Source organism: Corylus avellana, chromosome 10 (assembly GCF_965113065.1).
Source record: "Corylus avellana chromosome 10, dhCorAvel1.hap1.2, whole genome shotgun sequence".
In the NCBI taxonomy this organism is placed as follows: Eukaryota; Viridiplantae; Streptophyta; class Magnoliopsida; order Fagales; family Betulaceae; genus Corylus; species Corylus avellana.
The window spans coordinates 16,424,988-16,452,460 of record NC_142499.1 but is presented as its reverse complement, the minus strand read 5'-3'; the positions used below and the strand labels follow the sequence as shown (position 1 = coordinate 16,452,460).

Below are 27,473 nucleotides of genomic sequence, written 5' to 3'. Positions count from 1 at the left end.
AAACAAGGGTTTATATTTGTGAAAAAAAAAAAAAAGATAAAAAATTCCTACAAGATTGCCGATAATTTCAGACTACATGCACCATCTATACATTAGAAAGAGTAAATATTTGAAGTTCTCCTTACAAAATTAAAAAAACTTTATCATAATTTTTTTAAAGAAAAATAAAGAGTGAAACCGAATTTATACAAGTTTAACTCATCCAAATAAATAATTTTAAATACTCTTCAAAATTTGCTCTCCCAATGACGTAGAAGCTCTATTATCATGCATTTGGCACATGGGCGTGGGCCACAACATTTTTCACGTAATTTTTGTTCATTAGCATGTATAGCTTTGCCTGGGGCGAAAAAAGTATCAAACATATCAGGAGGTCAGATCAGATGATTTTGTTCTTCTTGTCTATTGGGATTGTACATTTTCTCACATCATCTATGAAAATATAATATACAGCCAGATAACAAAAAGATATACGTTGGAATTACAGAACTGTATGAAGGAAGTTATTCCATGTCTAATTTTGTACAATTGGGGAAGACTCTGATAAACTTCACCCACAACACCGGAATTGTACACAGCCCCTTCCACCTGCACCTCTCAAGTCAGGGACATGGAAAATGATTATCCTCACTAAACTCCAAACATAAAAAAGCTCAAACCCCACTGCCAATCTTAAAATTTGAAAAGGAGGAGGCAGCTTCTCGGGCTTCCGCCGCTGCTGATTCTTTCTTCTCCAACCCAAAAAATGAGCAATTTTGGAATGCATCCAGGCTGCTGGCTATGAGACGGTTCAAGCCGCTGAGGCTATCACTTAGAATCAAATCTTCATTATGGTATTTAGAAGATGGTATATCCAGATCCAGCGGTCCTAAAGAATCAGGCTGCATATGGAGACCATTATATCAAGTCAACTATCCCTAAAAGCAAACTGAAGAGTGAAAAATGACGGTAAATATTATTATGATTCACAATTCAGAAACTTATGTTTGACAGCATGCTGGAACAAGGTGCATAGCAACACACTGATTTTGCAAAAATGGCCTTGTTTCTCAGGTGTAATTATGGAGATGGCTCTCAGAATGTGAACCAGAAAGCTCCTAAAGGGTTATTGGGCTTAAAAATGACAGGAAAGTGCTCTAAAGGAAACATACCCAATATATATCTGCTAGTGTGCTGAAATCCTTTGCCGAATTGTCCAGAATGTGTGGATCAGACTCAGACTCATCCTCGGGGTCTCCTTGTGCAGAGTTTTCCACAGGTTTCTCTACTTCAGGTAACTCCTGCAAGAAACTCCATCGATATTACGTCTGTTTTCACTCTACAAGCAACTATTCATACTGCAATGCAGTAAGATTGCTTGATTATAGAACGATGCAAATAATACCTCAACCAAACAACCAGTGCCCTCCAAGCTTGTTCTGGCAGTCTGTTTGCAGGCCCCTGGAGAAGCAACTCTGGATAAACTTGGATCCTCCTGACACAGAACAGGGTTCTTTTTAAATGCGAAGGCATCACATGTTTCTTCAGCATCCCAGATGGAACATGCATGGGATGACAGAGTTGGTTGATATCCTATCTTGTCCTGATGCTTAGATATGTGAGCAGCGATAGCAGCATCAAATGAATCACAACTGAATGGAATCTGCTGAAGGCACTGAGAGCTTTCAGCAACAGGTTGGTCAATGCAATTAGCATCAATATCGTGAGAAACTCCTAAAAGTAGATCTCCAATGCTTATGTTGGTAAGGGTATCAGCCCACTCCCCAGCTGATAGTGCAGTCCCAGCGCTTAATCTCGGGTCATCCTGTATATAATACAGACAAAATTATATGTTAAAAAAAAAAAAAAAAGAAAAGGAAATGGCACCATAAATATGGATGCTACTCATGACAGAACTTTTGACTTCACTAATAGGTTCTTCCATTCCACAGTCAACAAGAAGCTATTTGAATGATAATGATCACCATCTTCTATTAATCTAAGACACCATCTGCTACCCAGAAAGCATTTCTTGACAAAATTTGCTTTCTATTTGCACTAGAATAAACATTTCCACAGTAACCATTCTCCAAATATGTCAAATTTCAATCACTAGTGTCTAAACCCACTTAATTAGCAACACTATGTTATGTAAACTGGAATTTTTTTTTTTTACTTCACTTTTTATTGGTACTTTATTTCTCTTATGAGGGTTGGGGTCTACCTTCAGATTTCAGAAGGAAGAGAATGCTGAACAAGAAAGCCACGCTAGTAACAATGATTGATGGGACTAGACATTACCACATCTAGGAAAGCTGAAGTACCCCCACTCACTGGTCTTTTTTTAGTGCATGCACCCGAAGTGAATTTTTAATTTGTTATTGTGACACCCACAATTTTGCATTTTGCGCTTTTTTATACATAATAGTATCTGAGTATTCTATCATGGACCCTCAAATCCATATCTGCTTTTTCTCGGGGCCCAGCTCAGCCCCCCTAAGATGTAAATTCTCACCTGTCCCTAATACACTGATGAAAGCAAATCTCATCGAAATCTAACATTCAAAGATTAAAAAAAATGATAAAATTCATAGAGGGAGACTGAATTTGTTGCTTTAGCAGCAAACCAGTTTTTCACACTCAAAGTATGAAGCGGGATTAATATAATGAAGATGTATTCTCTAACGAGATCTAGACCAAATTTCTAGTTTAAAATAGGCTATGCTCAGGCAAAAAGAAAAGCTTAATAAGCTACATGAAAAGAATACTTGGTATATTAAGGAGGGTTACAAGGCCCTCATGAGTGAAAACATTGAAGAACTTCAGTCACACCTGTGAGCTGACAGCACAAGTGTTTAATAAAAAAAAATTATAAGCATGGGAAGGGGAGGGAAAATTACCACATGTTCTGATTGTCTCATGATAGTCCCATCCCCAGCCGCCTCCTTTCTGTGCCAAGATATATTAGTTGCACGATCAGACTCCACAAGGTTATGGTTTGGACCCTTGCAAGTGTACTTATTCATCTCACTGGGCACATCAGTTGAAGCATGAGGAAGAGCATGGTTCTTGTTCCCTGAGGTTTGTTGATCCTCATAGAGATCCACAGATTGAACATTAGTAGATGGCATGGAGATGGGTGCTGAACCTGTGATCTTCTCCTTTATATTGTCATCGTTCATGTTATGTTCACTGAGAATGCAGCATGATGCTGAAGGAGCTTGCAATGCAGCAGAACCAGGCTCGGTATTGGAAAACCAACCATACCTTTCAAGGAGATTTTATTAGTTAGTTATGATGTTCAATGATGTATCTGAAAGTCATTGCATTTAATTGGTTAAGAGATTAGCAAGTACTTTAAACGGAAAACTGGAGGCCTTCCTAGCATTCCATATACATCAGCAGCACTGACAACAGAATCCTGTGTCCAACTCTGACAACCCACCAGGTTTTCCCCTTGAGCACTATAAGGGAAAAGCATTAGCTCTCCAGATGCCACACTTGAACTGCCCCATTTGCGATTTAGATGTTCTAAAACTGAAGATATCTTCTTCCGGGTACTAAGAGTGAGCTCCAGGAACGGATTATGCTTATCCTGTGAACAGATGAACAGAAGAAAAGAGAAGAATTTACTTTTATGTGCTGAACACTATTCAGCTGCTAAAGCTTCATACCAAATCAAACTCAATTTGTTTTTGGTGCTCACCATTTCCAAGGCTCTCCGTGTAATATCATCAATTGGAAATAACTGGAGCTTGAGTTTCATAGAAGTGAGCATATTGTTCTCAACAAAAAGATTGTGCGAAAAAGTAGCCAGAGGAGACACAACTTTGCCAATGGGATCAGAATCCTTTTGGCCTGGAAATTAGAATGGAAACACATCATGGTGTCAAAACCTTCAGGTATCTAGAATTTAAATGCTTTCAGGAACATGGGAACTGGAAAGAACAACTAGGCACCCACCCACCTGCAACACCTGGCTCGTGATCAACCTCTTTATCAGTAGCGGCCCGTTCCAAATGCTCAGCAGCATCAGCAACTAAAGAAACCCCAGCAATTGCAGCCTTTTCCCATTTTTTATATGCAGCTGATGAGATAACACCTGTCAGTCATCCAGCAGTGACAAGACCGAGAAAAATTATGATGTTACAGCACTTTTTGAACATGAAAATATGAGAAAATTCATTTTATTATACCGATGCAAGAGTAATAAGAAACAAGGTTTACAACTGGGGTGGACATCTGGTACTAAATTGCATTTTATCAGTGCAATGGCGCTTTGACCAAACCCCACATTCACATCTTACTTACATGACAGTATAACATTCACATGCCATCAGAAAAATTTCATGGGACTGCTATCAGATATTAACTGTTAGGGATAGTATCCTAAAACTCAATTTAATATGACATTCTTATTATTAAGAAGTCATTTATTTATTTTTTTGATAAGTATTAAGAAGTCATTTATTTTCTGAGAATTACAAGAACATCGGGCATTGTATATTTAATTGATAAACATATAACATAAGTTACATTCTATATGGTTTAGGTGCATTAATGAGATTTATGCACATAAGATCTACATCATAATTCCTTGTGACTTAGAAATTTTAGTTCGTAGTCGGAGATGGATTTGGACATTTCATATGCTAAAACAATAACGTATCAATCATGATGATCTATCTTGATCATGGAAATAAGGACTTTTGATTGATAGGTTAGTGTATTTGGAATACACAAGTGAGAATAGGCCTGAGACGTGCGGCCAAGGGGAGAGAAAAGGAGAAACTTTGTGTCCAAGTTTCCTCCTAGTGATACACAGCTACTTCAAAGGATTTTCACTTAGAGAGCTCACAATCTAGGCCTATCACATAGTCCTTGAGGAGAAGACTTGTGGTGTTTCGAAAGCAAAATATCAACTTTTGTTTTTACAAGCATCAGGGTATGCAATTCTTGTTTAATCTTTACACTTTATTGTTAGTTTTTGAAAATTGTGTTGCACGCAATACTTGAAGCTCGTTCTTTTTTTTTTTTTTTTTTTTTTTCTGCTGCGTTTTAAGTGCTTGATATGCATATTGGATTCCAACAGTAACATCATAATAAATTGCATTCAAATAAGCACCACTGCATAACTAGGAAAGGATATCATATGAAACTCTACTTGAGAAGATCATCAAGCAGCTAAATATATTTCAAAAAAAAAAAAAAATTGCCTGTTGGAGGGAGAAGGGAGGGGAGGGGGGGGGGGGGGGGGGGTAAAACACCTGGTTTCCGTCGTTGCCTTGGCGGTTTCATAGTCGTAGACTCCCCTCTGTTGTTACTTCGGTTAACACCCACATTCGTATTGCGCTTCAATGTTTTTCCAGATCCTAATTTTTGAATGTTTTGACTATCTACAAGAACAAGTTTAACTGTGCGAGCATCTTGTCCTGATGCTCTATTTTGGTTTGATAAAGTGCTTGGAGTAGGAGGCAAACAGTTCTCCCCTTGGGAAGGTCGCTTCCTTACATTCTTCCTCCGGTCTTTCAAGAGTTGGTGCTCCTTCATGGGAAACATAATCAATCAGTCAGTTTGGCACATGCAGAAGAGATCAACCTCATGTTTAGCAAAGCATTCCAGGATGAAAATTAGACAGTCTTGACTAACCAAGGCTTCTATAAATATCTTAAATCTTCGAGGCTTCAAGTGAAGCTTGGAGGCTTTGCAGCTATACTTTTCTAGTAAGGACCACCTGTAACACAAACTCACAGTTTAAGAAAACGATCATGCCAGATTAAATTTTTAAAGGAAAAAGAAAGAATATGCTTAACTATGCCTAATTCCAAGTAATTAACATTACTATAAAACAATGGAATTAAGAAAAGTCAATGATACCCCAAGTTGTATGCTCTACAACAGGAAAGAGGGGGAAGGGGGAGGGGGGGCGGGGGGTTGTGGGGGTGCAGAGAGAGACACATATACTCAACAACAAACTAAGATTGCATTAGCTAACATAATTCTGTCCCTAATGTATTTATGGGGTATTCACCACATAGTAAAAGGAAACCCAATCACTAGGTGTGGTAACAGCTATCTGATGGATATAATCAAAGCATTCAAGAAAAACAAGCAATCCATTAGTTGTTAATATTACCATCGAAGCATTGCAGCATTAGTATCTTTAGAGTTCTTGGCATCCAAACACAGCCCTGGACCAAGCAACTTGTTCATACGTCTCACAAGTCGATAGTAATAATGCCTAACCTGCAAAAAGTACACCAAACAATATTGACAAGGGAAGATAGTCAAGACTTCCAAAGCACTAAATGAGAATCAGAAGAAAATCTAATGGCAAATACCTGATCTTTGTTTTTACTTTGGACACGGCGAGTGATCTTCTCAAAATTCTGCAAGGAATGAGTAACGTAGTTAGCGAGTACCATAAAGTAATCAAATCAAATGCCAAAGTACCCACAGATAATAACATGCCTTGCCGACTTGTCGTAATGCAGTAAAGAAACTTTCCTCCTCTTGACGTGTCCAGGCAGCCCATTGCCGTGTTGGTCTTTTTGCTGTATCGGGCATTTATGCAACAATTACAAGTGAGATTTTCTACCTCCTAATGAACCACATTCTCTAAATCACCGATAACAAGTAAAGAATATATAAAACAATAACATACCAGGCTTCTTTGCCAGAACATCATCTGTGGTGGATAAGGTTAAATCAGGATCCCCATCCTGAAAGGAGATATTCTCTGGATGAAGGCGTGACTCAGAGTCCAAAGAGACCTGTAACTCTGTCTGCATGTTATAGACATTACAAGAAGACTATATGCTCATACTCATCAGCTTCAGAAAACTCAAGTGATGATTTGTGTTAATCTCCAAGTTTGTCCAAAGTCCAAACACAGCAACCTAAAAGTAACAACGGGAGAATAGCTTAGCATCCAAAAAATATTGAGTTCAAGCAAGAGCAAGTTAACTCAAATTATTTAGAGGGCATAATCCATTATAATCATGCATATAGAATATAGATGTAGATGTCCACACGCACTGAAGGACGTCTACTCACACCCAAAAGAGCCCCTACCCCTCTCCCACGTGATAATTCTGAAGGGGAGATTAAAAAAAAAAGAAAGATTTCTCATTGTTAAGTGGGAACATGAAACTTCATGAACCTTTAAAATGTTCAGCTATCTGCATAATCAAATTTATATTCCAAGTATGCAATCATGGTATAAAGTTAACTTCAAGCCATAGAACTATAGTCACGATTTTTAAAACAAAAGTGGCAATAAATGGCTTCACAAATATTTGAAATATTTCATCCGAAATTGAAGGAAGTCTCAAGTGTAGAACAAAGCCTCAATTAGCCATGGCATAACACATTAACATACAACCATCTATTAACCACTCTGCTGGTTTCAATACTTTTTGCAAGACAAATATAAGAAACAAAATCAAAAGCTAATTGTCCTTCCGAAGTTGTATGGCATTGAAACAGATAACTTTCTAATCTTAATTTTTTATTACTAAGGACCATTACAAACAATAAACTCATTCTGCTGAGTCTAGCAAGCATAGATGATTTGCTCCTAGGTATATGTGATAGAAACGATACATTCCTCAATCCTCTGTAAATCCATTACAATCCTTCAGATGAATCCATTCGCCGAATAAACAATCAACACGAAATTAGAATTCCAAGTTGCATAAGTATTTTAATATAAGGAACCTAATTGCAAATTTACACAGTTCAAGTCATGCTAACGGAACAGAATTAGCATTTCTTTAGCCTAGAAAGCCTAAAAATCAAAATAAACATATTCGAGCAAGTAATTAAGCTTCAAACATCAATAAATCAAACAAAAACCAGTAATTTCAACTCCGCTTGGTAGGTGAGAAAATGTAGGAAACTAAAAATGCATTAGGATTTTGACCCTTCGATATTTCGTTATATCAGATCCAAATAACAAATATTCAACTATACAGTGCCTAATACAACCACTTGGCTATGTTAGGCTGAATCGTCTTAATCAAAGACCATAACAGCAACAAAAACAAAGATTAAAAGCACAGAAACCTCATTTTCTTAATCTTTTCCGGTACTTTCTGGCGGCCAAACAAGGGCTAGGGTTTCGAAATATACAGTTGACTTCAGTACGAGCTCTCAATCACATAAAAATAAAAAATAAAAAAATTGAATCTGAAAAATTCGAATTCAAAGTACCTGCGAGAGATTTCGAAAGGTCCAGCAACCCTAAAACCGCACGCGCGAGCTTAAGGTATCGAACAAAAGGAATGGAAACCGGAAAGAATCTTCCGACAGACGTCTACAGTTACAGAGATAAAGAAAAGAACGAATTTTACTTTGGAAAAAAGAAAAAAAAGGAAAAGGAAAAAAAGCGAGTGTTATTAGTTAATTCCTTCAAACTTAAAAGGATTTAAAAATAAAAATAAAAATAAAAATAAAACAATAAAAGGTGTTTTCTTGGTGTTCTCTTTGTGTCAGGACAATCATAGGTGTAAATTGTTTTATAAAAATAAGTAGAAAAATAAGAGACTTTCTTTTTATTTTTTATAAAATAATTTACAAATAAGATCGAGAGAACACGAGAAGAATACCACGAGAACATCTAGCATTCCCCTTAAATATATTACCAAAGGAGTGTTTTTTTTTTTTTTTTCAAACCTGTATTTGGTTCCACGAAGGGCAAAATGCAAAGATACAAAATGACCATTAAACTTGTTGAAACAGTTTTTTATTTGATTTTTTTTTTATATTAATTGTTTTTTTTTAATAGATTTTATTGTGGTAGGAAAAAGAGCCTCTAATATATATATATAATTAACATGCCTACATAAGGGAATGGGAGAGGGGATTCGAACCATTAAAAGACTATTTAAAAAAAATAAAAAAAAGTTGTAAAACCTCTTTTCATTTAGGATGTGTTTGAAATTGCAATTTCATAGACAAAATATGCAATTTTAAGCCAAATTGTAGAAAATATATTGTTCAGGAAAATTGGTAAGGATGAACTTTTTGAAAAACATACAATTTTAAAGGCTAAACTACGATTATAAAGGTCAAACTACTATTTTATCAAAAGCTTAACTGGGTTTTTAATAATTACATTTTAAAATCACACTTTTTGAGATTGTAAATCCCTTTAAAACTTTTTTTTTAAAAAGAGAGAGATAGTAGAGTCCTCACAACCATCCCAAAAGAGGAGAAAAAGTAGTTACGTGGTCATCCTCAATGGAGGATAGGGTGTGATTGCACGACTGCTTTTTTTTTTTTTTTTTTTTGTGAGAGAGAAATCGAGCGGATCTTATTAATGAAACAACTTAAGGAAGCTTTATCTTTGAGTTTGGAAAACGGCCATATTGAGAAAGTTTCATTTGTGTTGCACGACTACTCTTACTTGAAGGGATGGTCGCGTGGCCATCTTTGCCCTATTAAAGTGACCGCGCAGCATTTTTGTCCCATTTGTATTGTTTCATATCGATAGAAAGTTGTAAACATCAAATCCCTTAGCCCTAGTTTATCTCTTCATGAACATGCTTAGAATGAGCAGACTCGTTCAATTGAGCCTATGTTGACTTAGTAAAATAATCAAAAGCCCACTAAGCATAAGATTTAAATTAAACAAAAAAAAAAAAAAAGGAAAAAAATTCTTGTAACAAGGTTGATGTAGCACTCCAAACTAACTCTTGATTGATCCTTATTAAAAATTCAATGGTTGAATTTGAGTGCTTCGACAGCATTGTTAGTCAATTGTAAGATAAAAATATAATATCTATTATTAGTATATTATTTTGACTATTTTTTCTTGGGGTATTTCAATTTCAATTTCAATTGTTCTGACTATAGAAGAGGCGGAACCCCAAAAAAAAAAAAAAAAGAAAAAGAAAAAAAAGGTCTTTTTGATTTTGTTGAGTCGACAACCACTCCAAATGAAGATATGTTCAAGATATGAAGAACTTTTGGGGGTGATGCCCAAATTTTTTTTTTTTTTTTTTAAATTGCCTTATTTGCAAAATCGAATTAGAATTTGTTTGGGATTGTGTTTGAAAAATAGAACTTTTATGTCAAAAAGAGTTTATAGGCAAAAAGCTTCATTTTTAAGCTTTTGCTAAAAGTGCGTTTTGACCATTTTTAGGCTTTTTACACCCTTAAAAGTGCTTTTAATTTTTTTTTTCCTTAACGAGTACTTTTTTTTTTTTTTTTTCTTCAAACAGACTTTTTGAGTGTTAAAAGCACTTTCAAACTCTTCAAACACAATCTCAAATATACTCTTAAACAAAGAACAAAAAAGGCCAACAATGTACCAACGGCTTCGACTCAAAACTCAAAAGGTAGAAGCAGGTTCCCTTCTTTCAAAAGCACAATTTTTTTTAATTTTTTTTTTCAAGCACTATTTTATATCTTAGATGCATGGAGGATATATAGTAGGTATTATTCTTTGGAATATATATATATATAAGGAAATAAAAGAAGAATGAGAAGAAAGATAAAGCTAGAACAAAGGAATCCCACATTGTAGAACCATAAAAAAAAAAAAAAAAAAAAAAAAAAAAAAAAAAAAAGGAGCTTAAAAGTAAAATGTATGGTGTCCTTGCTTTTATAGATTATGCTGAAAATCCGACCAAAAAAAAAAAAAAAATAAATGCATAAAAGGAGAAAGAAAGTGCACACTTAATTGCTCAGCATGTTACTCTCTTTAATCATCAGATTACTAGTAATTGAGCAAAAGCCAAAAGTTCAATGAAAAAAATTGTCTGTGAAATATTACTGTTTTTCTTTTCCCACCCTATTCAATTAAAATTGCACCGAAAAAAAGTCGCAAAGAGCGTAGAAATATATATAGGATATATGAAAAAGGAGAAAAGAGAGCAGAAGCAGAGAAAGAGAAAAAGACTGATGAAGATCTTAAAGCTATATCTTAAATATATTGATATATTGTTATATATTTATAACAAAAAGAAAACTAAATATCAAGAATGTTTAGGATATCTTTTTTGGAGGGCTTCATTCACTCTTACATATCATTTCTCCCTACCTCCTCTTAGGGTTGGGCAAAAAACTGTGTTTCCAAAATCCAATCTAGTTGAAATAATGTTAATATTTTCAAAAAAACCAAAGTTGGAATCGGAATATAGGATTTCCAATCCTGATATGACCCGACATGACATTTGAATATAATTTAATGATGTATTATCATTGCAACTTGTTTTACATCTAAAATGAAACCAACTTCACTATTTTTATAGAGATTTAAAAAAAAAAAAAAAAAAAAATGCAGTCAGAACATTACCTTTACCCTCAAAAAGCAATTAAAACCAACAACATAGCTCAAGATGCAAGGCTATACCTATCAACTCCTGTACTCTGAATAGGCTATTTTGACAAACTGGCAATCTGAGTTTGAATATGACACATTCATTAGGCATCTCAAGCACCATGATTAGGATGAGAATCAATGTGGCAGCAAAATCTCAGTTATTATAAGTTAGAAATAACAGTTGAATTTTAAGAATTTGTTTAGAACCAATGTGTGGCACCATCCATATTGAATCATGTATTAAATTAATTTAATTAAAGGATGTCAACCACACATTTTTTTTTTCCCACTTGATTAAGAGGATCACAAGCATATAATTGAAGCAAAAAGAAAAACTGATTTTCATTTCTATTTCAAAGAAGAAATGGATAGTGTCCTGGAAGTTCAGCAGATTCATAGATAACACTAAGCATACGGACAACAGATCCTACAATTCCTAAACAAAATCAAGGGGTAAAACAAATATATGGATTAAGATCCTCTATGATTCTTAGGGGGTATTCTACCATGTAAATTTTCTCACATTCCAACTATTGTCTTCAATGCTTGGGATTTTACCAGAAAATATGGTAAATACTAAAGAGGTAAATATTGAGTTGGTAGAGGTGATAAACGCTCATATAACAAATCCCATCTGTTTAATTTGAAAATAATGGTTGAGATTTGAGGAAATTTACATTCTAATATCCTCAGACTTCTAGGGGATCTTGGTCCTAAAATATATGGATACATTAAGGAAATAGATAGCAACTTTAGGTGGGAAGGAATGAAGTCTTCCCTACTCCTTGTCCCTGTAGACATAATTGACGACTGCTGATAATCATTGGTAATTGCACTTTGCACCTGTCTTTTTTAAACCTTCGCATGTTGTATACCTATAGCTGCCCTGCATCCAACTGTGTTTTCATTAACTTGGAAGACTGTTCGTCCCTGCAAGTATGCAAAGTTAACCAGAATGTCATCTTCCTCCAAAGGTCATTTTTTATTTGCTCCAATTTATTAAGGAAAACATTTCCTTAAAAAGAACCAAAAAAAGAAAAAAAGTGTTTTCCAGAACCAGTTAGCTACATGCTATCCAACACATATAAATTCCATGTCCGATCATCAGTTAAAATGAAAGTGACACAACTGGAAGCACATGTAAATCTATCCTTGTGTGAATCGATAAAATGTTACTAAGACGCAGCATTGTACTAGTAGATTACCATTTCAAGACGATGTTGGTTGGAAAAACAATAGACTCTCAGAAAGGATAGAGACTTGCTGCAGTGACATTTGCTTACTTATGCATGCTTTTTGAGAGGTATGGACGTCCAATTAGCTTCACTGGTATATACTACAGCCAGCTTTCACAATTCAACAATCCAGCAACTTCATTCAACACCAGTTGATTTAGAAAGCATTGATCTGTACATAGGGGCCCCACGATCCACAACATGTTGTTCCCAATCTGACCTAACTTCAAATGGGTTTTCCTCAAGCCACCCTCCGCTACATTTAGCGTCTCCTTGGTCATGCACAACAGAAAGTTTACCCTTGCCATATTTTAAAAATTGTTTTCTCATTCTCACAGCCACTGCTTCTATGTCAGATTGCAGAAAGACCTAGTAAATACAAGAAAAGATAGTCAATGATATTGTGCTATGCGGCTTCAAACAGATCAGAGCATTTCCTGATTGCCTGTTTTTTAAGCAAGCCACACCATGGTACAATGATGTGTCACATAACTTACAAACACAAAACAGATGGAATTCTAATATACCCCTGATTTTCCAAGGGAATGATGATCAGAGTAATAAACAAAATTAAAAATATTAGGCTGCACAGAAACACTGTTACCTTTCCATCAGATGTCAGAATATCTACTACTGCTTCGACTAATGTCTTTTGCAGCATTCTCCATCTATATTCTGGTTTATTGAAATCAGGATTTGGACACTATATGGAAAAAAAAAATTGATCTTAGTGAAAGTGAAACTATAGGTACACTGAAATTTAGCAATTGATACTAAAGACGGAATGAAATTAGAAGGAAAAAGCAAGTCAATGTCATCAAATTTGTAACTACATCATAACGTGGTGGCGTACTTTCAGTTTCATTTTCAAGGAGAAAGAGTACATTGAATTTAAACACAAGAACCTTTTTTTTTTTTTTTTTCCAACTCCCACATGCACCTTCATCAACTTCTAATGAGAAACAATGGAAACTGCTCTTTTTTTTTTAAAAAAAAAAAAAAAATTCTGAATTTTCTTAGACGTTATTAAACTGATTTACAACAAGAATCTAAGATTGGAAATCACACTTCCTTCTGTTTGTGAGAAAAAAATGAGAATAGGGTTAAGAAACATTATTCTCATATTCTAACAAAGGCAGAGTCATTGTGCAAAAGGATTCAGGAGAGTTGGAATAACATCAGTGCAGTTTTAATTCCCACCCAAAAGCGAGCTTAACATCTGAACCATTCCAACCCCCCATGTTCTACAACATTAGGGCTCCGTTTACTTCGACGCAAAATGGTTTCCGTCGGAAAATATTTTCAGGGAAGTCATTTTCTCTGAAAATATTTTTTGTCGAAAACACTTTTTACAGCGTTTACCGCACACACGGAAAATAATTTTTTTTATTTTTTTATTTAATTTTTAATTTTTATATTTTTTCCAATAAGGTACTTGCTAGGACTTAATCGAGACCCGCCCGGGACTTGTTCGGGACCCCGGCGGGACTCGCCCGAGACTTGACCAGGACCCGCCCAGGACCCGCCCGAGACGTCGCCGAGACCTACCCAAGACCCTGGTGAGACCTACCTAGGGGTGGCAAAATGGGTACCCATACACGACCCGATTACGACCCGCGGGTACCCGTTACACGATTAGCCTATACCCAGACACGACCCGTTTAGCTAAACGGGTAATCGGGTTTGACACGATTATGACACGAAAATAACCGGATAACCCGACACGACCCGTTTTACCCGTTTAAAATAACCGGGTCTAAACGGGTAGACACGACCCGATTACCCTAAACTATAAAATTTTTTTTTAAAAAAATAAAAATTCAAAATTGTAATAATAATACTAATACATCAATATAGTCAATGCAAAAAATTGAATTCTAAGAGATTAAAGGCTTTAATAAAGGATAAGAAAAAAAAAAAAATTGGAAAGTGACCGTAATTGACAAATTGTACTCCAAAATAAATTACTAAACTCATAATTTCACTTAAACTTAAAAGTTAAAAGTTAAAACAAGTAAGTTCATTTATTAAAATAGTCCACTTATAATTTAGTCCCACATGTAACAAAAGTGTTAAAAAATTAATTTGAACAAAGATACAAATTCTTAGACATTTTTTTTAGCATCCAATCCTGGGCCAAGACTCAATATTTTTGAATTCCATGAGAGCCATAGAAGACCAAGACCCTTATTTAATTGAGAAATGAGAATACAGGGAGTCAGGGAGTAGGGACTGATTTTTTAATTTTTTTGTTCAAAAATCAAAATGGTAAACAGGTAAAGAATAAAATCAGTAAATGAGTAAATGAGTAATCACCGACTAATCAGTAAAGTGGTTGTGAGCTGTGACTGTGAGTAAAAAAAATATCGTCTGACTCTGACTCTTCTCAGTCCTCACGCGAAACGGCGAAAAAAATCAGATAAAAAAGTTGAAAAAGCCGGGTCGGCGCCTGGCGGGTCCAGAAAAAACAAAAAAAAAAACCGGGTCTGGCGGGTCGGATACTATGCGGGTCTAGCGGGTCGACCCGTCAGACCCGCACAGTAGTCGTGTCTGGCGGGTCGACCCGCCAGACACGAAATTTTCGGGTCTTAATTGGGTAGACCCGATTATGACCCGAACCCGATTAGCCCAAACCCAATACCTGTTTTTTCGTGTCGTGTTCATGTCGAGTTCGCGGGTCGTGTCAAAATTGCCGGCCCTAGACCTACCCGGGACCCCGTCGGGACCCGCTTAGGACTTAACCCGAACTTGACCGCGACTTGCACGGGACTTGACCGGACCTGCCCGGTAAAGTCCCGGGCGGGGTCCCGGGCAGGTCTAGTCAAGTCCTGGTCAAATCTTGGGCGGGTCCCGGGAAAGTCCCGGCGGGGTCTCGGGCAAGTCCCGGGCGGGTCTTGGTCTGGTATGTGAAGTCCCAGGCGGGTCCCGTTGGGGTCCTGGGCAAGTCCCGTGCAAGTCCAGGGCAGGTCTCGGCAAGGTCCCGGTCTGGTCCCGATCAAGTGCCGGGCAAGTGCCGGGCGAGTCCTGGGCGGGTACAGGTCAAGTCTCGGGGTGGTTCGGTTCGGTCCCGATTAGGTCCCGGGCGGGTCCTGCTCAAGTTCCGGAAGGGTCCTGGGCGGGTCTTGGGCAAGTCCCGGATGGGTCTTGGGCAGGTCCGGGCGGGTCCCGTTCATGTCCGATCGGGTCTCGAGCAGGTCTTGGCGGGGTTCCGAGCGGGTCTTGGGCGAGTCCAGGTCAAGTCCCGAGCGGGTCCCGGGAAAGTCCTGGCAAGATTTTGGGTAGGTCTTGGCAAGGTCCGTCGATTTGAGAATGAGATGCTCAAAGTTGAAAAATAGTTTACGATTTTTAAAACCGTAAAACCATTTTTCGAAAATTAAAGAAGAATTTTCAGTCAAAAGGAAAATATTTTCTGTTGACCACTATTTTACGTCGAAGTAAACACCATAAAATGCGAAAATCATTTTTTGGAAACCATTTTACGTCGAAGTAAACGGAGCCTAGGTCTAGGGTCCATAGCTGTCAATAACCAAATCCGTCTTATTAAAACTCTTTCCAGTGCAAACAGAAGAAAGGAAAAGGAACCTAGGTCTAGGGTCCATAGCTGCCAATAACCAAATCTGTCTTATTAAAACTCTTTCCAGTGCAAACAGAAGAAAGGAAAAGGAAGAGTTCTTTCCTTTTCATTCTTTCCTTCCTTTCCAAAGCCCTTATACAAAAACAGATAACGAAGACAAGAACAGGTATATGCGCCAAAAAATTGGTTCCAACTCTTGTGGGTCAAAATGACATTAGGGAGACAGAAGCCAACATTTCCAGTAAAAATAAGTGGAAACACATGAGAAGCTATAATTGCAACACCTAATGAATGGCGGTCATGGTGAAGAATGATAAGGGTAGTGAAGGACACAGTTGCAAAAGAGTGGTCAAGATGTGGTATGCTAAGAGCACAAACCAAAATGTTAGAGGCACTGGTTGTTGTAGGATAGCAGTTAAGGTGTTTTTGGCAGCATGGTAGCATTGTAGCCCAAGATGTGATGTTGGTGGTGTTGGCAGTAACACAAGTGGTGGTCTGGGAGAGGCAACATGGTGTTAGCAGTGGCATAGAGCTGACAATCCTCGTAGTTGAAAAAGCTCCCTAGTGGTGGTGAGATGGCATTGGGTTGCAAGGTTGTTTGCTGGTGGACTGATGCCTTGGTGGGGGCTCAGTTGACTATAGTGGAGGTGGTGGCGATGATGGCAGGAACATGGCACTGGTAGCAAAGGCGCTATAGGCAGCAAAAATTAAGGTACAACAATTATTACAGCAGCAGTTATTTGAGTGTATTGGGGGGGGGGGGGGGGGGGGGGGGGGGGGGGAAGAAAAATCTACTTAAAGGTGGTGTGGTGAACCGCTGGTGGTGTGGTGAACCTTGCGGTTGAGGTGCCAGGTGCTCAAGTTAGGGGTGTTAATGATGGTGGCATTGAATTCCTAGGTCCAGAGTTTTCACTTAATGAATTGCATGTGATATTGTAAAAATCCAATACAAAATGTAACAGATTATTCTTCATGAATGCAACCTCATCTTGACTAACCAATTGCCAATTTTTGCTGAGAATGCGTTGTTAACTACACCAAATTCCATTACACATAAAAGGACACAATCTAAAAGGTTCTAGTGTTTGAACTTCTTCATGGCTAAGCCTAATAGACACATTGACAAGAACTATGGTTAAATAAAAGAAGTGGATACTCCAAATTGGTTATGAAATTTTAGTTCTGACCTGTATTGAAACAAGAATCAACTCTCCTGGGTAACTAGAAACTATGGAACGAAATGTTGTCGTCGCATTTGTCGCAATGAAGTACCTTAAACAGACAAAACCAAAAAAACAACATAGCTAAGATGGTGAAATAAAACTCAAAATCCATAGATTCAAAATTTTAAACCAGCTATGAAAAATTGAAATCCATAAAGTCCAAAATATTCCTGCTGCATCTTCAACCTACAGTATTTTAGAAGAAAATTGTTGTCCAAGAACATGAAAAACACTTCTTGCCATGAGAAAAACCAGAGGCACATCCACAAACTCATAATATATCAAATTCATGATCTTATTTTTTTTTAGTAAAAACTATTGAATGCAACCATCCAAACATAAAGGGATTTGAACTTATATGCTTTTAGCTCATACACCGTCTTTGCACATTATTCCAATTTTTGAGCATTGCGTTCCCTCTAAATACACCACATTAAACAAAGAGTAACCATCCTCAAACTTCCAAAACAAGAAGATTTACAGGTTGACCTCTCCAACTAGCCATCAACTCCACCATCTGTCAGGGCATGACTCTATCCCAAATAGACTAAAAATCGAAGCCCACAAATCTCTAGCTACCACATGAGAGAGAGTTTGGGTTCGGGCCGAAAGCTTTTAAACCAACAAGCCTTAGTCTTAATAGGATTGGCCATCATGGGCGAGGCAAGGACCCCCACACCCGAGCTCAAAAGTCCCTAAAGAGGGGAAGATAATCTGGGTCGACTCTTAATGTTAAGTCGGGGCCTAATAGAAGATGCTCTTTTGGGTATGGCCACCATAGATGAATCTAGGCCTAGCGAGCATCTGTACCATCTTTCACTAGGCATACACAAGTCTCCGGACCAAGAGGGCCTAGTCTCAATTCTAATCTCTCAATACACAATGTTCAATTTCTCCTTTTAGACTAAAAAGGAGATTTTTAGGGTGAAGAAATCTAAAGTTGCACTGGAATAGCACCCACCATCCTTTGTACAGTCTACGTCATTTGTTTTTTTTTTTGGGATTTTCCTGAGCAGACCCAAGAAATACCCCTGCCACTACCAACCTGTCTATTCAGACCGTTTGCCACTAAATTTCAAAAATTGTTCCTGAGCGTTGAAGTATATGCTGGAAGCAGTCTTGACCCTACAGCACTTCCAAATACAACTTTCCTCCAACTGCCTCAAACGAGACTTTCGTCCCTAATGTTGAATCACCCAAGTTGGGTGAATCACCTGGAGGCCTCTAGTAAGGCAACACTCTAACCCCCTTCATCGAAAAACGAGTGGAAATGAACTAACATCCCGTGGAGTTCACAAGAAAAAGCCTTTCAACCCTTATCATCACCTTTCGAGATAGTGAAGAAACCCCTTCGACCCTCACCATACTCCGTGAGGTCATTGAAGTGGCCATGCTTATTAGAACAATGTTGTGAAACGGACGCTTTGTTCTCGACCCTGTAGGATCTCACAAACTCCTTCATCTCCACTTGAGGCACAACCTCCATTGTAGCAAATAGCCACAACACAATGACTTTCTACATGACTATTGAGCGAGGAACACCCCTACTCCTTTCAAATATTCTTACAACTGAGACCCCCACCATTGCCAAAAACTCAAAGGACTTTGCTTCCACGAAAAACCCATGATTCGCAAAAAGATAGAATACCCAAACCTAACGCCAAAGCCAGAAATGCTAGAAGCTAGAAGAAGTTGAGTGGATGTGCCTACCCGTGCCACCACTTGCCAACAGAGAGGAGAGAGAGAAATAAAAAGTGCTAGTTGAATCAACAATGTCATTTTGTCTATTGAACATGAAACTAGAACTTATAATTTTTTATCATACGGATAATGAAAGTATAAGTTTCACACACAACAGAAAAATGCTGGTAGAATCCAGTAAAGATAAACTTAATACGAAGGTTGAATTAGACTGACAAATCAATTTTTCTCACAGGTGCATAATTTTTTTGCAGCCACAAGTCAACAGCCCTTACCCATTCTTCATGCCAGATCGTCGAACAGAATCTAGAGAGCGCCTTACAAGCTGAAAAAAGTTGTAAAAGGAACTAACAAATGTGATGATTGATGAAATTTATGACTTAATCAAGAAGTTTAAAAAAAATAAAAATAAAAAAAATAAAAAAATAAAAAGAAAAGAAGAGAAAGAATAAAACCTTTTCATTAATCTCCAAACCAAGAAAATTCAAATTCTTCCTCTTGCTAGCCATCCCCAGAATAAAAAGTCCATTACCTAACATCCATAATCCTAATGTCATGAAAGAAGCAGTAATTGCAAATTGCAGATTGCAGATTCTTTTGCCTTTTTATATTTAGGAGCTTTGGTTACCATCTTAGAATGAAATCACATAGAGGAACTTTACATCATCTTTTTTCTTCAATCATAGACTTATATCTTGCTTCTAGTTTAGCTTAAGAGGAACAACACTTGTTTTCTTTTCAGCTCTATATAATCTAAAACAACTAATATACTGAAATTAAAACCATAGAAAGGGAACCAGGCTCGAAAAAAAAAAAAAAAAAAAAAAAAAAAAAAGAAAGGAAACCACTGGAAGGGAACAGGGAAGAAGTACCACTTCCAATATCAACTACCAAAGGCTGCATCGGATCAGAGTAGGTAGCATTCCAGTTGATCTCAAATGGGTATTCCTGCACAGAGCAATTAACTTAAGCAATTTGAACAGTACCCTGTTATTATATTATGGAGTGTCAAATTTCTTAGCCCTTCTAGCCCCTTAAGTGTGAGAATAAATAAGTCAGATCCCTTAGCTCCCTTGGTTTAGACTCTTTTTGTCATATTCATATGTTGCGCTTGCCATGAAAACTACCACCACAATATTCAGATATGAAGCAGGAATCCCAAGAAATTGTGATATAGGAATGTGGAGCAAGGGAATAGATCAAATGGATTTAACTTTAGAACACGGACATATTAATGTTTCAATGCTAAGATGATCTTTATGTGCTAAAGCGAATTTCAATGAGACCACAAAATATAAGAGTTGCTAAGTCACTTGGGGGGTCTTCAAACATACAAGGTAAACTGATTCAATCCATCATTTTACATAGCTTAGAATACATGTTTCAAGAACTTCCCTCCAGCGATGAGTCATCTAGATTTTACAATATTTGACAAGATCCAACAACACTAATGAACAAATGAAGATCATTTGAATGAAATTGGGTTTTCACCACATCCAGTGGCAAACATTATTCAATTACATGCAATTTTTTCACTTGAAGAATTTAATGGAAAGTCCCATCAAATGGAAGATCCAACCATGAGGGGTATGTAACACAAGCAGAAATGACAAATCATAGGTCTTATTTGATTCTATAGTCCTGGTTTTACAAAATGCTCTGTTTAAGTTTCATATTAAATCAGAAGTGATTAAAGAACTAAATGAAACTTACCCTATCTAAGGCCATAACCCCTGGGAGCTTTCTTCCTTTGAGAAACTCCCATGCAACTGAACCATTCTCAAGCATATTAAAATCAGAGACAGAACTAGATTCTTGCATTATCACTTTGCATGCCATGTTCCCAACAACAGTTACATCGCAGTTGCTTTGACTTAGAAGATCAAACATCTGTGCCAATTTAGATGCTCCATTTGTATGTTGATTTGTGTTACTGAATTTCACTGGACCAATCCATACAATTTTCTGTAATACAATAAGGAAAACATTTTATTACTTATCAAAAAAAAAAAAAAAAAGGAAAAAGATGTCAGGTAGGTCTAAACATGACAAACGCGGCAACAATAGCAAAGTAGTCCTGAGAACATAAAGCTCAAGGGATAAAAAAAGGTCCTAACAACACATAGCCATCCTAAAATTAAATAAGAATTTACTTAAGAACAAACTTTATATGCATTTTATCCATCATATAAGAAAGAATAAAATTTTACTAATTCATTCTTTTTTTAGTAAAACTCTTAAAAAGCTAATTGCGATAACAATGGAACCCCTTTCTTATATATACTTAAACAGTAACCCTCCCAAATGCTGACAGTTTGCAATTACAAAAACAATGAAAAACAGAATTCATTTGGTTTATTCATTTTTTACCTTGCACTTTGCTAGCAAGGAGTTTATTTCGTCCAATGACGTAGGCCCGAGATCAACAGGTAACCAACCTAAAACAGAAAGAACTTATGTATAAATAATTCAAAATTCAGAAATTACTATCATTTTCTGGAATCGTGACTACACAGTTAGAACAACCAAAAACTATGATGTTGAAAACCACCTGATCCACCAATTGTAGATTTTCTTTCATTCTTTTGGTAGTTTTGCATACCGAAAACACATTACTCATCTAATGTAAGAAAATAACGATGTAGTTATCTAAGTTTCTACATAGTCATTGATATATGATAGCACCAAGCACCACATCAGATGTCACAACAAAGTATTGGACCTCAGACATGGTATAACAAATTCTGGACTCGCTAGCATTCCTTCAAACGCTTCTTATATGGTTGGAGAATCTCTTGCATTTAGGCTCATTTATTATTCAGAGGAGAGCCCTTCAACTCAAGAGTGGCATGGCAAAAATAGATTCATGGTTCTGAATGATTATGGGGCCATATGCATTTTGATCAAAACCAATTAGAAACTAGTCAAGAAATAGAAGGAATCAGCACGTTTAGTAGTACTTAAGATAGTCCCAATAGGTGATGGCATACAACCAGTGGTGGAGCCAGAGTTTTGTCGGAGGGGGGAGCTCACCAATAATGAGATTGAGTCTTTAACATCTTTTAATGAAAAAAAAAGAACAGTAAATAAAGCATTAGAAATCCTAAGTCGGTACTAATAAATATTACAGATAACAATTTAACCAAACAATATGACATTGAGACTTTCTAAAATCTTCAAATAAGTATGGAAGGTACGTGAAAAACTTAATAATAATTGCAGGGACTACCATATACGAACTAGTACTCATTTATCACAAATATTTTAGTAATTAGAATTTTTACTATAGGGTATTTTGGTTTATATACAATACCCACCTCGTCTGTCCAAACTGATATGAATAGTAAAATTTGATCGTTGCTTTCATTTATAAGTTGAGGGGGAAACTTCCAAAAAAATAAAAAAAAGTTCTGGAGGGGCAATAATAGTTGTTTCCCTAGCAACTATAAGAATATCTTAAATATGGGGGTGTGGGGGCCAATTGAGTCCACTTGAACACCCCCCACCCCAGAAGAAAAAAAAAAAAAAAAAACCCACACCCTTCTGCCCTTGCTTAAAACCTGAATGATTGCACCACACTGAGAGATGCTATACAAAGAAATCTCCAAAATAGGAGAGAGAAGGCTGGGAAGGAGAACCTATCTATTATTAACAGGTCTCAGGTAATACAATAGATTTTTACTCTTTCTTTGGTAACTACATATGTAAGGGAAAAGGATCCTCTCCATTTCAAAATCTCTCAGTTTCCTCCATTTAGTTCATTTTGAAGGGTAGTGTTGTCCAAAAGTTTTAATGATGGTAGTGCATTAAATGCAATACCCTTCAAAATGCACTAAACGGAAGAAATGGAGGAATTTTGAAATGGAGAGGATCCTTTTCCATATGTAAGAGGGGAACCATTAACTATAGTCAGCATTAATGAGTTATATGTGAACCAACACACCAAATGTGTATAATTTGATAGAATACATATCAGTTGTAATTTCCCTCACTGTACCAATCATCCTTTCCCATTTAAAAATTTATCAAATGGGACTACCAAATATAGCTGCAAATGGATTGCTATCAGTAATCAATGGGCTCAATGGCTCATTTTAAACTGGCCTCTCATACTCATTGTGTTAATTGATCAGGAGACTCTTAATCAAACATAAAAAGTAAACAGTTACACACACACCAGGTGGGACTTGAACTCAAGACCTCACCCTCCACCTTGCTACAAAGGGAGGAAATGCCATTTTAGCTAAAGCTCAAATAAGGCTTTCCTAATTGTATTTTTTTTTTTTTTGATAGGTAATCAGAGAAATTTTGTAAAAAGCATAGGCATGTCCCTAAGTATACAAGAAGTATACAAAAAGGACGCAAAAAACAGAAAAAACAAAGAAAAGCAAGAAACCCCAAACACCAAACATCCCAACAAAAACCAGCCCACAAACCCTAAACAAGATTGCATCACAGCAAGAGCCTTCTTGCTTTTGCCCCAGTTAGAGCCATGACTCCTAGCATCAAAGTTGACAGAACACTCCAAGTTCTTCAACTCCCTTCTCCCTTTTAGCTTGGGAGTGAGATCTGGGACCTCATGATGCTGACCCTTATTCACTTGAGCCATGAGGTTCAAAAAACCCATTGTGTTTCCCTCAAAAGAGATCCCCGCGGCTTGAAGACACAACGCTACCACGGGAGAGATAACAACCCCTACAAATCACCTCCACTCGAAGAAACTCCCACCTCAAAGGAAGAAGACCAACTCCAGGGCAAGTCTAGCAAAAGCCTAGGTGGGGGGCCAAAGACTAGTGGCTTCTCACCCAAAACCCCTCTCTCCAAAGATTCACCCACCTTATAGACACGAGAAGGCTGTCTGATCCCTACAAGCCATGATGTGGACTGGACTATGGTCCCGACCAACGGCTGAGATAGAGCACCCAAAGACTTTCTAACATCACAGGAAGAGACAAGCGGAGCCTTTCCCCCAACGCAGCCGCACCTAAAGAAGAAGCACCTACAGGAAACCCATCAACAGAGAAAGACAACGAACTAGCATCTGACGAGCAGAAAACCTTCGGCACGCCATCTGCAGCAGAAGTCTGCATGCTGGTTCAGCAGAAGAGGAAAGGCGTGCACAAAAGACCAACCTATGGTGGCAGAAGGCTTCTGCAAGAGGGCCACCAGAGATGGAACCTCCGATGGAAGAAAAGAGGCATTCACAGAAAGAGAATCCGGTGCCGGAGAAGAACTGAGACCTATAGTCGCACCCACGGTGGCAGAAGGCTTCTCCAACAAGGCCACCGGGGATGGAACTTAATTGTTATAACTATGATTACGTAAATATATTGAGAACCAAGATATATTAACCTTGTGTTAAATGATGGATCTTTCCTAAAAGTTGATTATGAATTGTGGAGTATACCATAAGAACTTGGAAGTGAACAACAATGTTGTTCTCATGTACTATATACTCACAGCCAAAGCTGAAGGAAAATGGGAATTAAAACAATAAAGAAACAAGATGGCTAACATCTGTCTATCAACTCTTGTAAACCACATATATAGCCTTTTAAATAAGAAAAATGTCTTTTTTTTCTTCTTCTTTTTTTGTAGGGGCCCCCGAGGGGGGGGTTGGGGGGGTGTGCGGTACGGCGGTGTTAGAACATTTTACTGTAAGAATCATAAAATTAACAACATGACAAGCCAACAATATCAAAGATTCCCAACCATCATATTGAAGACAATCTTTAGTCATAGGCAAAAGAGTGATTTATGCTTGACCACATTTGACCTTTCATGAGGATCACCCATTTCTTGAATAGTCCAATCATTAAAAAGTAGATGCAAAGTTTCACTATCCAGGGTCAATTACAAGCAATCTTACCATCCAAAATGCCATGAGCTGGAAACAATTCCAACTGCCCTGGAAAACGATCATTCTTGCACCAAAAATCTTTTGGACAGAGAATCTGTACATCTCTATTTTGCGCAAACTGGACTATATCTAAAGCTTCTTTGAGTGCCCTATATTCCACGAATTCCAAAGGAACAGATATTCCCAATGCATGCATTATTTGAAATGACATCTTTCCAACAAAGACCAAACCATCACATTTAGAAGCCAAGAAATGCAAGGCAGCTGCTTTGTCAAAGAGATTATCCCCTCCAATCTGCATTGCATATATAAAAAGTGTGGTGCAGAAACTAATAGAGAAAAGGTCTCAAGACTTCTAGAAGTTCACAGAAACTTTGCACTATTAAGAAAGTAGTTTAAAACTTCTATACAGCAGCACAGACTTACAACTGCAACATAAGGATTTCTGCTGGTTTCGGCAACCTTCTTTAGTTGACATAGGTTCTCCTCAAAGTGAAAACCAGCTACACAGGAATGACAGAAGCGAGCAACACCAACAGTGGATGCAAGGATTTTATGAGAATGGGAAAAGCAGTCATTAACAAAAATATCAACTCCTGATGATAACATTTGAGCAAACTTTGAACAATTGGCAACTTCCTCTTTGAACTCAGAAAGATTCTCAAGAAGAAAGATATCCGCATTCTCAAGGACTTCCATCTTTGATGGCATGTCACAAGAAATGAACTGTACTGGAACAACTTTGCAATGAAGGATTGATGACAAGAAATCTGAAATATAGGGACCTTCAAGCATTAATCACAAAGAAACTCCATACATAAATAAACAATGTAGAAGTTTCAGTTTTGAGTTAAGCATTTCATATCCAATATAAATGAACCATGACAGCAAGATCCTAAATGCAAACTAAATCAAAGGTGTTCTACATCAAGAACAGGAATTGCTTCAGCTATTACCTGCAACTGACTCTGCGAGAACAAGTTTTGGGTTACTGTTTTTACTCCAGCCACTCGCTAGAATTACTTTGGCCCCAGCTTCATATAAATACTTAATGGTGAAAAGTGCATTGGAGACTAATCGAGTCTGGTGGTCCAGTTCTTCTTGAAGCAATGTGGTAGAATCAAATCTGACCATAACAACTTTTGCAGCTAGCTCCTCCTTGGAAAATTTTCTAAGAGTTTGTATGTGTGGTAAGGCATCCAATTCTCCTCCATTACAAAAATAGCCCTAAGGGCAAAACCCGGTTTTCATATTAATACCACAGCCAGCATATAACAAGAGCTTTCACAGACTTTGAATGATTTAATAAGACAACACCGTGCAAAGCCGATAAAGCTACAATAACTGGTTGTTCAACACAGCATTTAAGGGCTTTGGAGATATGTGTCTCCAAGGGACTTGATATTTCATTTGAATTAAACAGGAAAGAAGTGTTGCCCAGGAGATTGAAACTAAAAGGGGCACATTTCTTTATTTTTTCTTTTATTCGAATCTGTAAATATGCGTATAAAAGGGGTATCAAACACAATATCAATTGGTGACCAGTACTTCGCCAAAGCTTTCTTTTGTATACTTTCCACATTATTAAGTACTCCTTTAATAAGATTCATTCCTTACAAAAGAAAAAGAGAGAAGCTGCCAAAAAATGCTGGACAAAGTGGCTTCTTTTCAGTTATCTCCACAGCTCCATTTTCAAATTTGATTCACGAACATCAATTGTTAATGATACAGAGCATGGAAGTAATTATTCCTAAAATATTGGGAACATCGGGTAAAGCATATAGACAAAGAATTGAAACTTATGATCATACTTACAAAAAATACTATCTTACTACAAACAAGAATTCTAATACAAAATCACTATCAGGAAGGAGTAACTCTGAATAAGCTAAAGAAGAAAGCTGGGCAGTATAATACCTTACATATAAATAAGCTGTCAACACGACCTACAACCACCCCTGCCAAAAGTAATTCCACATTTCACCAGAGGAACATGGGAAAAGAAATTAGATGCTAAACTACTTATACAAGTTCTATGACCTTTCAAAGGCAATTGAAGACCATGGTATATCTGAAGTTGAGCATAGTTTGCTACGTATGAACACGATTTTTGCCGAAGCAACTTGGGTCCATCGCAGAAACTAAATTTGTTTAGAAAGAAAGTTGCTTGGACTAGATTCAGAAGCTGACCCATCACCCTCTTGCCTCCCTTTGCCAAATTGGAGCTGTAAATTGCATTGTACAAAATAAGAAACCCCACATAAAAAGCAAGAATGTGAATAAAAAAAATTCATCCAAAAAAAGAACGTGAATCAAAACGCAAGTGGGTGTTCAACACAACACAAACACTTTCTCGTGGACGCATAAGAGAGAAACTGAAAAGAAAAGAAAAAATATGAGCATAGAAAGGCCACCTTCGAGTATCAAAAGGAGAAAATGCGGGGAGCGCCAACGTTGTAGTACTTTGTTATCTTCTTCTTCTTCTTCTTCTTTTAATGCAGGGGTCACAAAAACGGAGCGTTTCTAGCATCGACAAGCTGACGAAACGGTGAGTTTCGAGGAAATGGTCAAA

General features: G+C 37.3%; 2 protein-coding genes across 5 annotated transcripts; both read right to left on the bottom strand.

Annotated features, from left to right (window-relative positions):
- Positions 1 to 355: 355 nt before the first annotated feature.
- On the bottom strand, positions 356 to 8,346 carry TKI1 (TSL-kinase interacting protein 1). 2 transcript variants are annotated; one of them, XM_088511289.1, is made up of 14 exons: positions 8,194 to 8,346; positions 6,644 to 6,878; positions 6,451 to 6,533; positions 6,321 to 6,368; positions 6,116 to 6,225; positions 5,629 to 5,713; positions 5,247 to 5,523; positions 3,947 to 4,081; positions 3,686 to 3,837; positions 3,336 to 3,574; positions 2,880 to 3,246; positions 1,385 to 1,804; positions 1,152 to 1,280; positions 356 to 881 (listed from the first exon to the last, which is right to left on the bottom strand). In XM_088511289.1, exons 2-14 carry the CDS (start codon positions 6,768 to 6,770, stop codon positions 654 to 656), a joined length of 2,400 nt encoding a protein of 799 aa, XP_088367415.1. In that variant the 5' UTR covers positions 6,771 to 6,878; positions 8,194 to 8,346; the 3' UTR covers positions 356 to 653. The 2 variants fall into 2 exon arrangements, with proteins under 2 accessions (XP_088367415.1, XP_088367416.1); XM_088511290.1 differs by having other exon boundaries at positions 3,947 to 4,066.
- A 3,553-nt stretch (positions 8,347 to 11,899) lies between these two features.
- On the bottom strand, positions 11,900 to 27,403 carry LOC132191776 (uncharacterized). 3 transcript variants are annotated; one of them, XM_059606867.2, is made up of 15 exons: positions 27,316 to 27,403; positions 26,942 to 27,126; positions 26,819 to 26,859; positions 25,858 to 26,128; positions 25,328 to 25,671; positions 24,911 to 25,196; positions 21,412 to 21,479; positions 20,755 to 21,006; positions 19,914 to 19,989; positions 19,497 to 19,573; positions 19,317 to 19,366; positions 17,305 to 17,389; positions 13,148 to 13,246; positions 12,514 to 12,912; positions 11,900 to 12,238 (listed from the first exon to the last, which is right to left on the bottom strand). In XM_059606867.2, exons 2-14 carry the CDS (start codon positions 27,093 to 27,095, stop codon positions 12,682 to 12,684), a joined length of 2,034 nt encoding a protein of 677 aa, XP_059462850.2. In that variant the 5' UTR covers positions 27,096 to 27,126; positions 27,316 to 27,403; the 3' UTR covers positions 11,900 to 12,238; positions 12,514 to 12,681. The 3 variants fall into 3 exon arrangements, with proteins under 3 accessions (XP_059462850.2, XP_059462851.2, XP_059462853.2); XM_059606868.2 differs by having other exon boundaries at positions 12,592 to 12,912; XM_059606870.2 differs by lacking the exon at positions 25,858 to 26,128 and having other exon boundaries at positions 26,824 to 26,859; positions 27,316 to 27,399.
- Between the last annotated feature and the right edge of the window lie 70 nt (positions 27,404 to 27,473).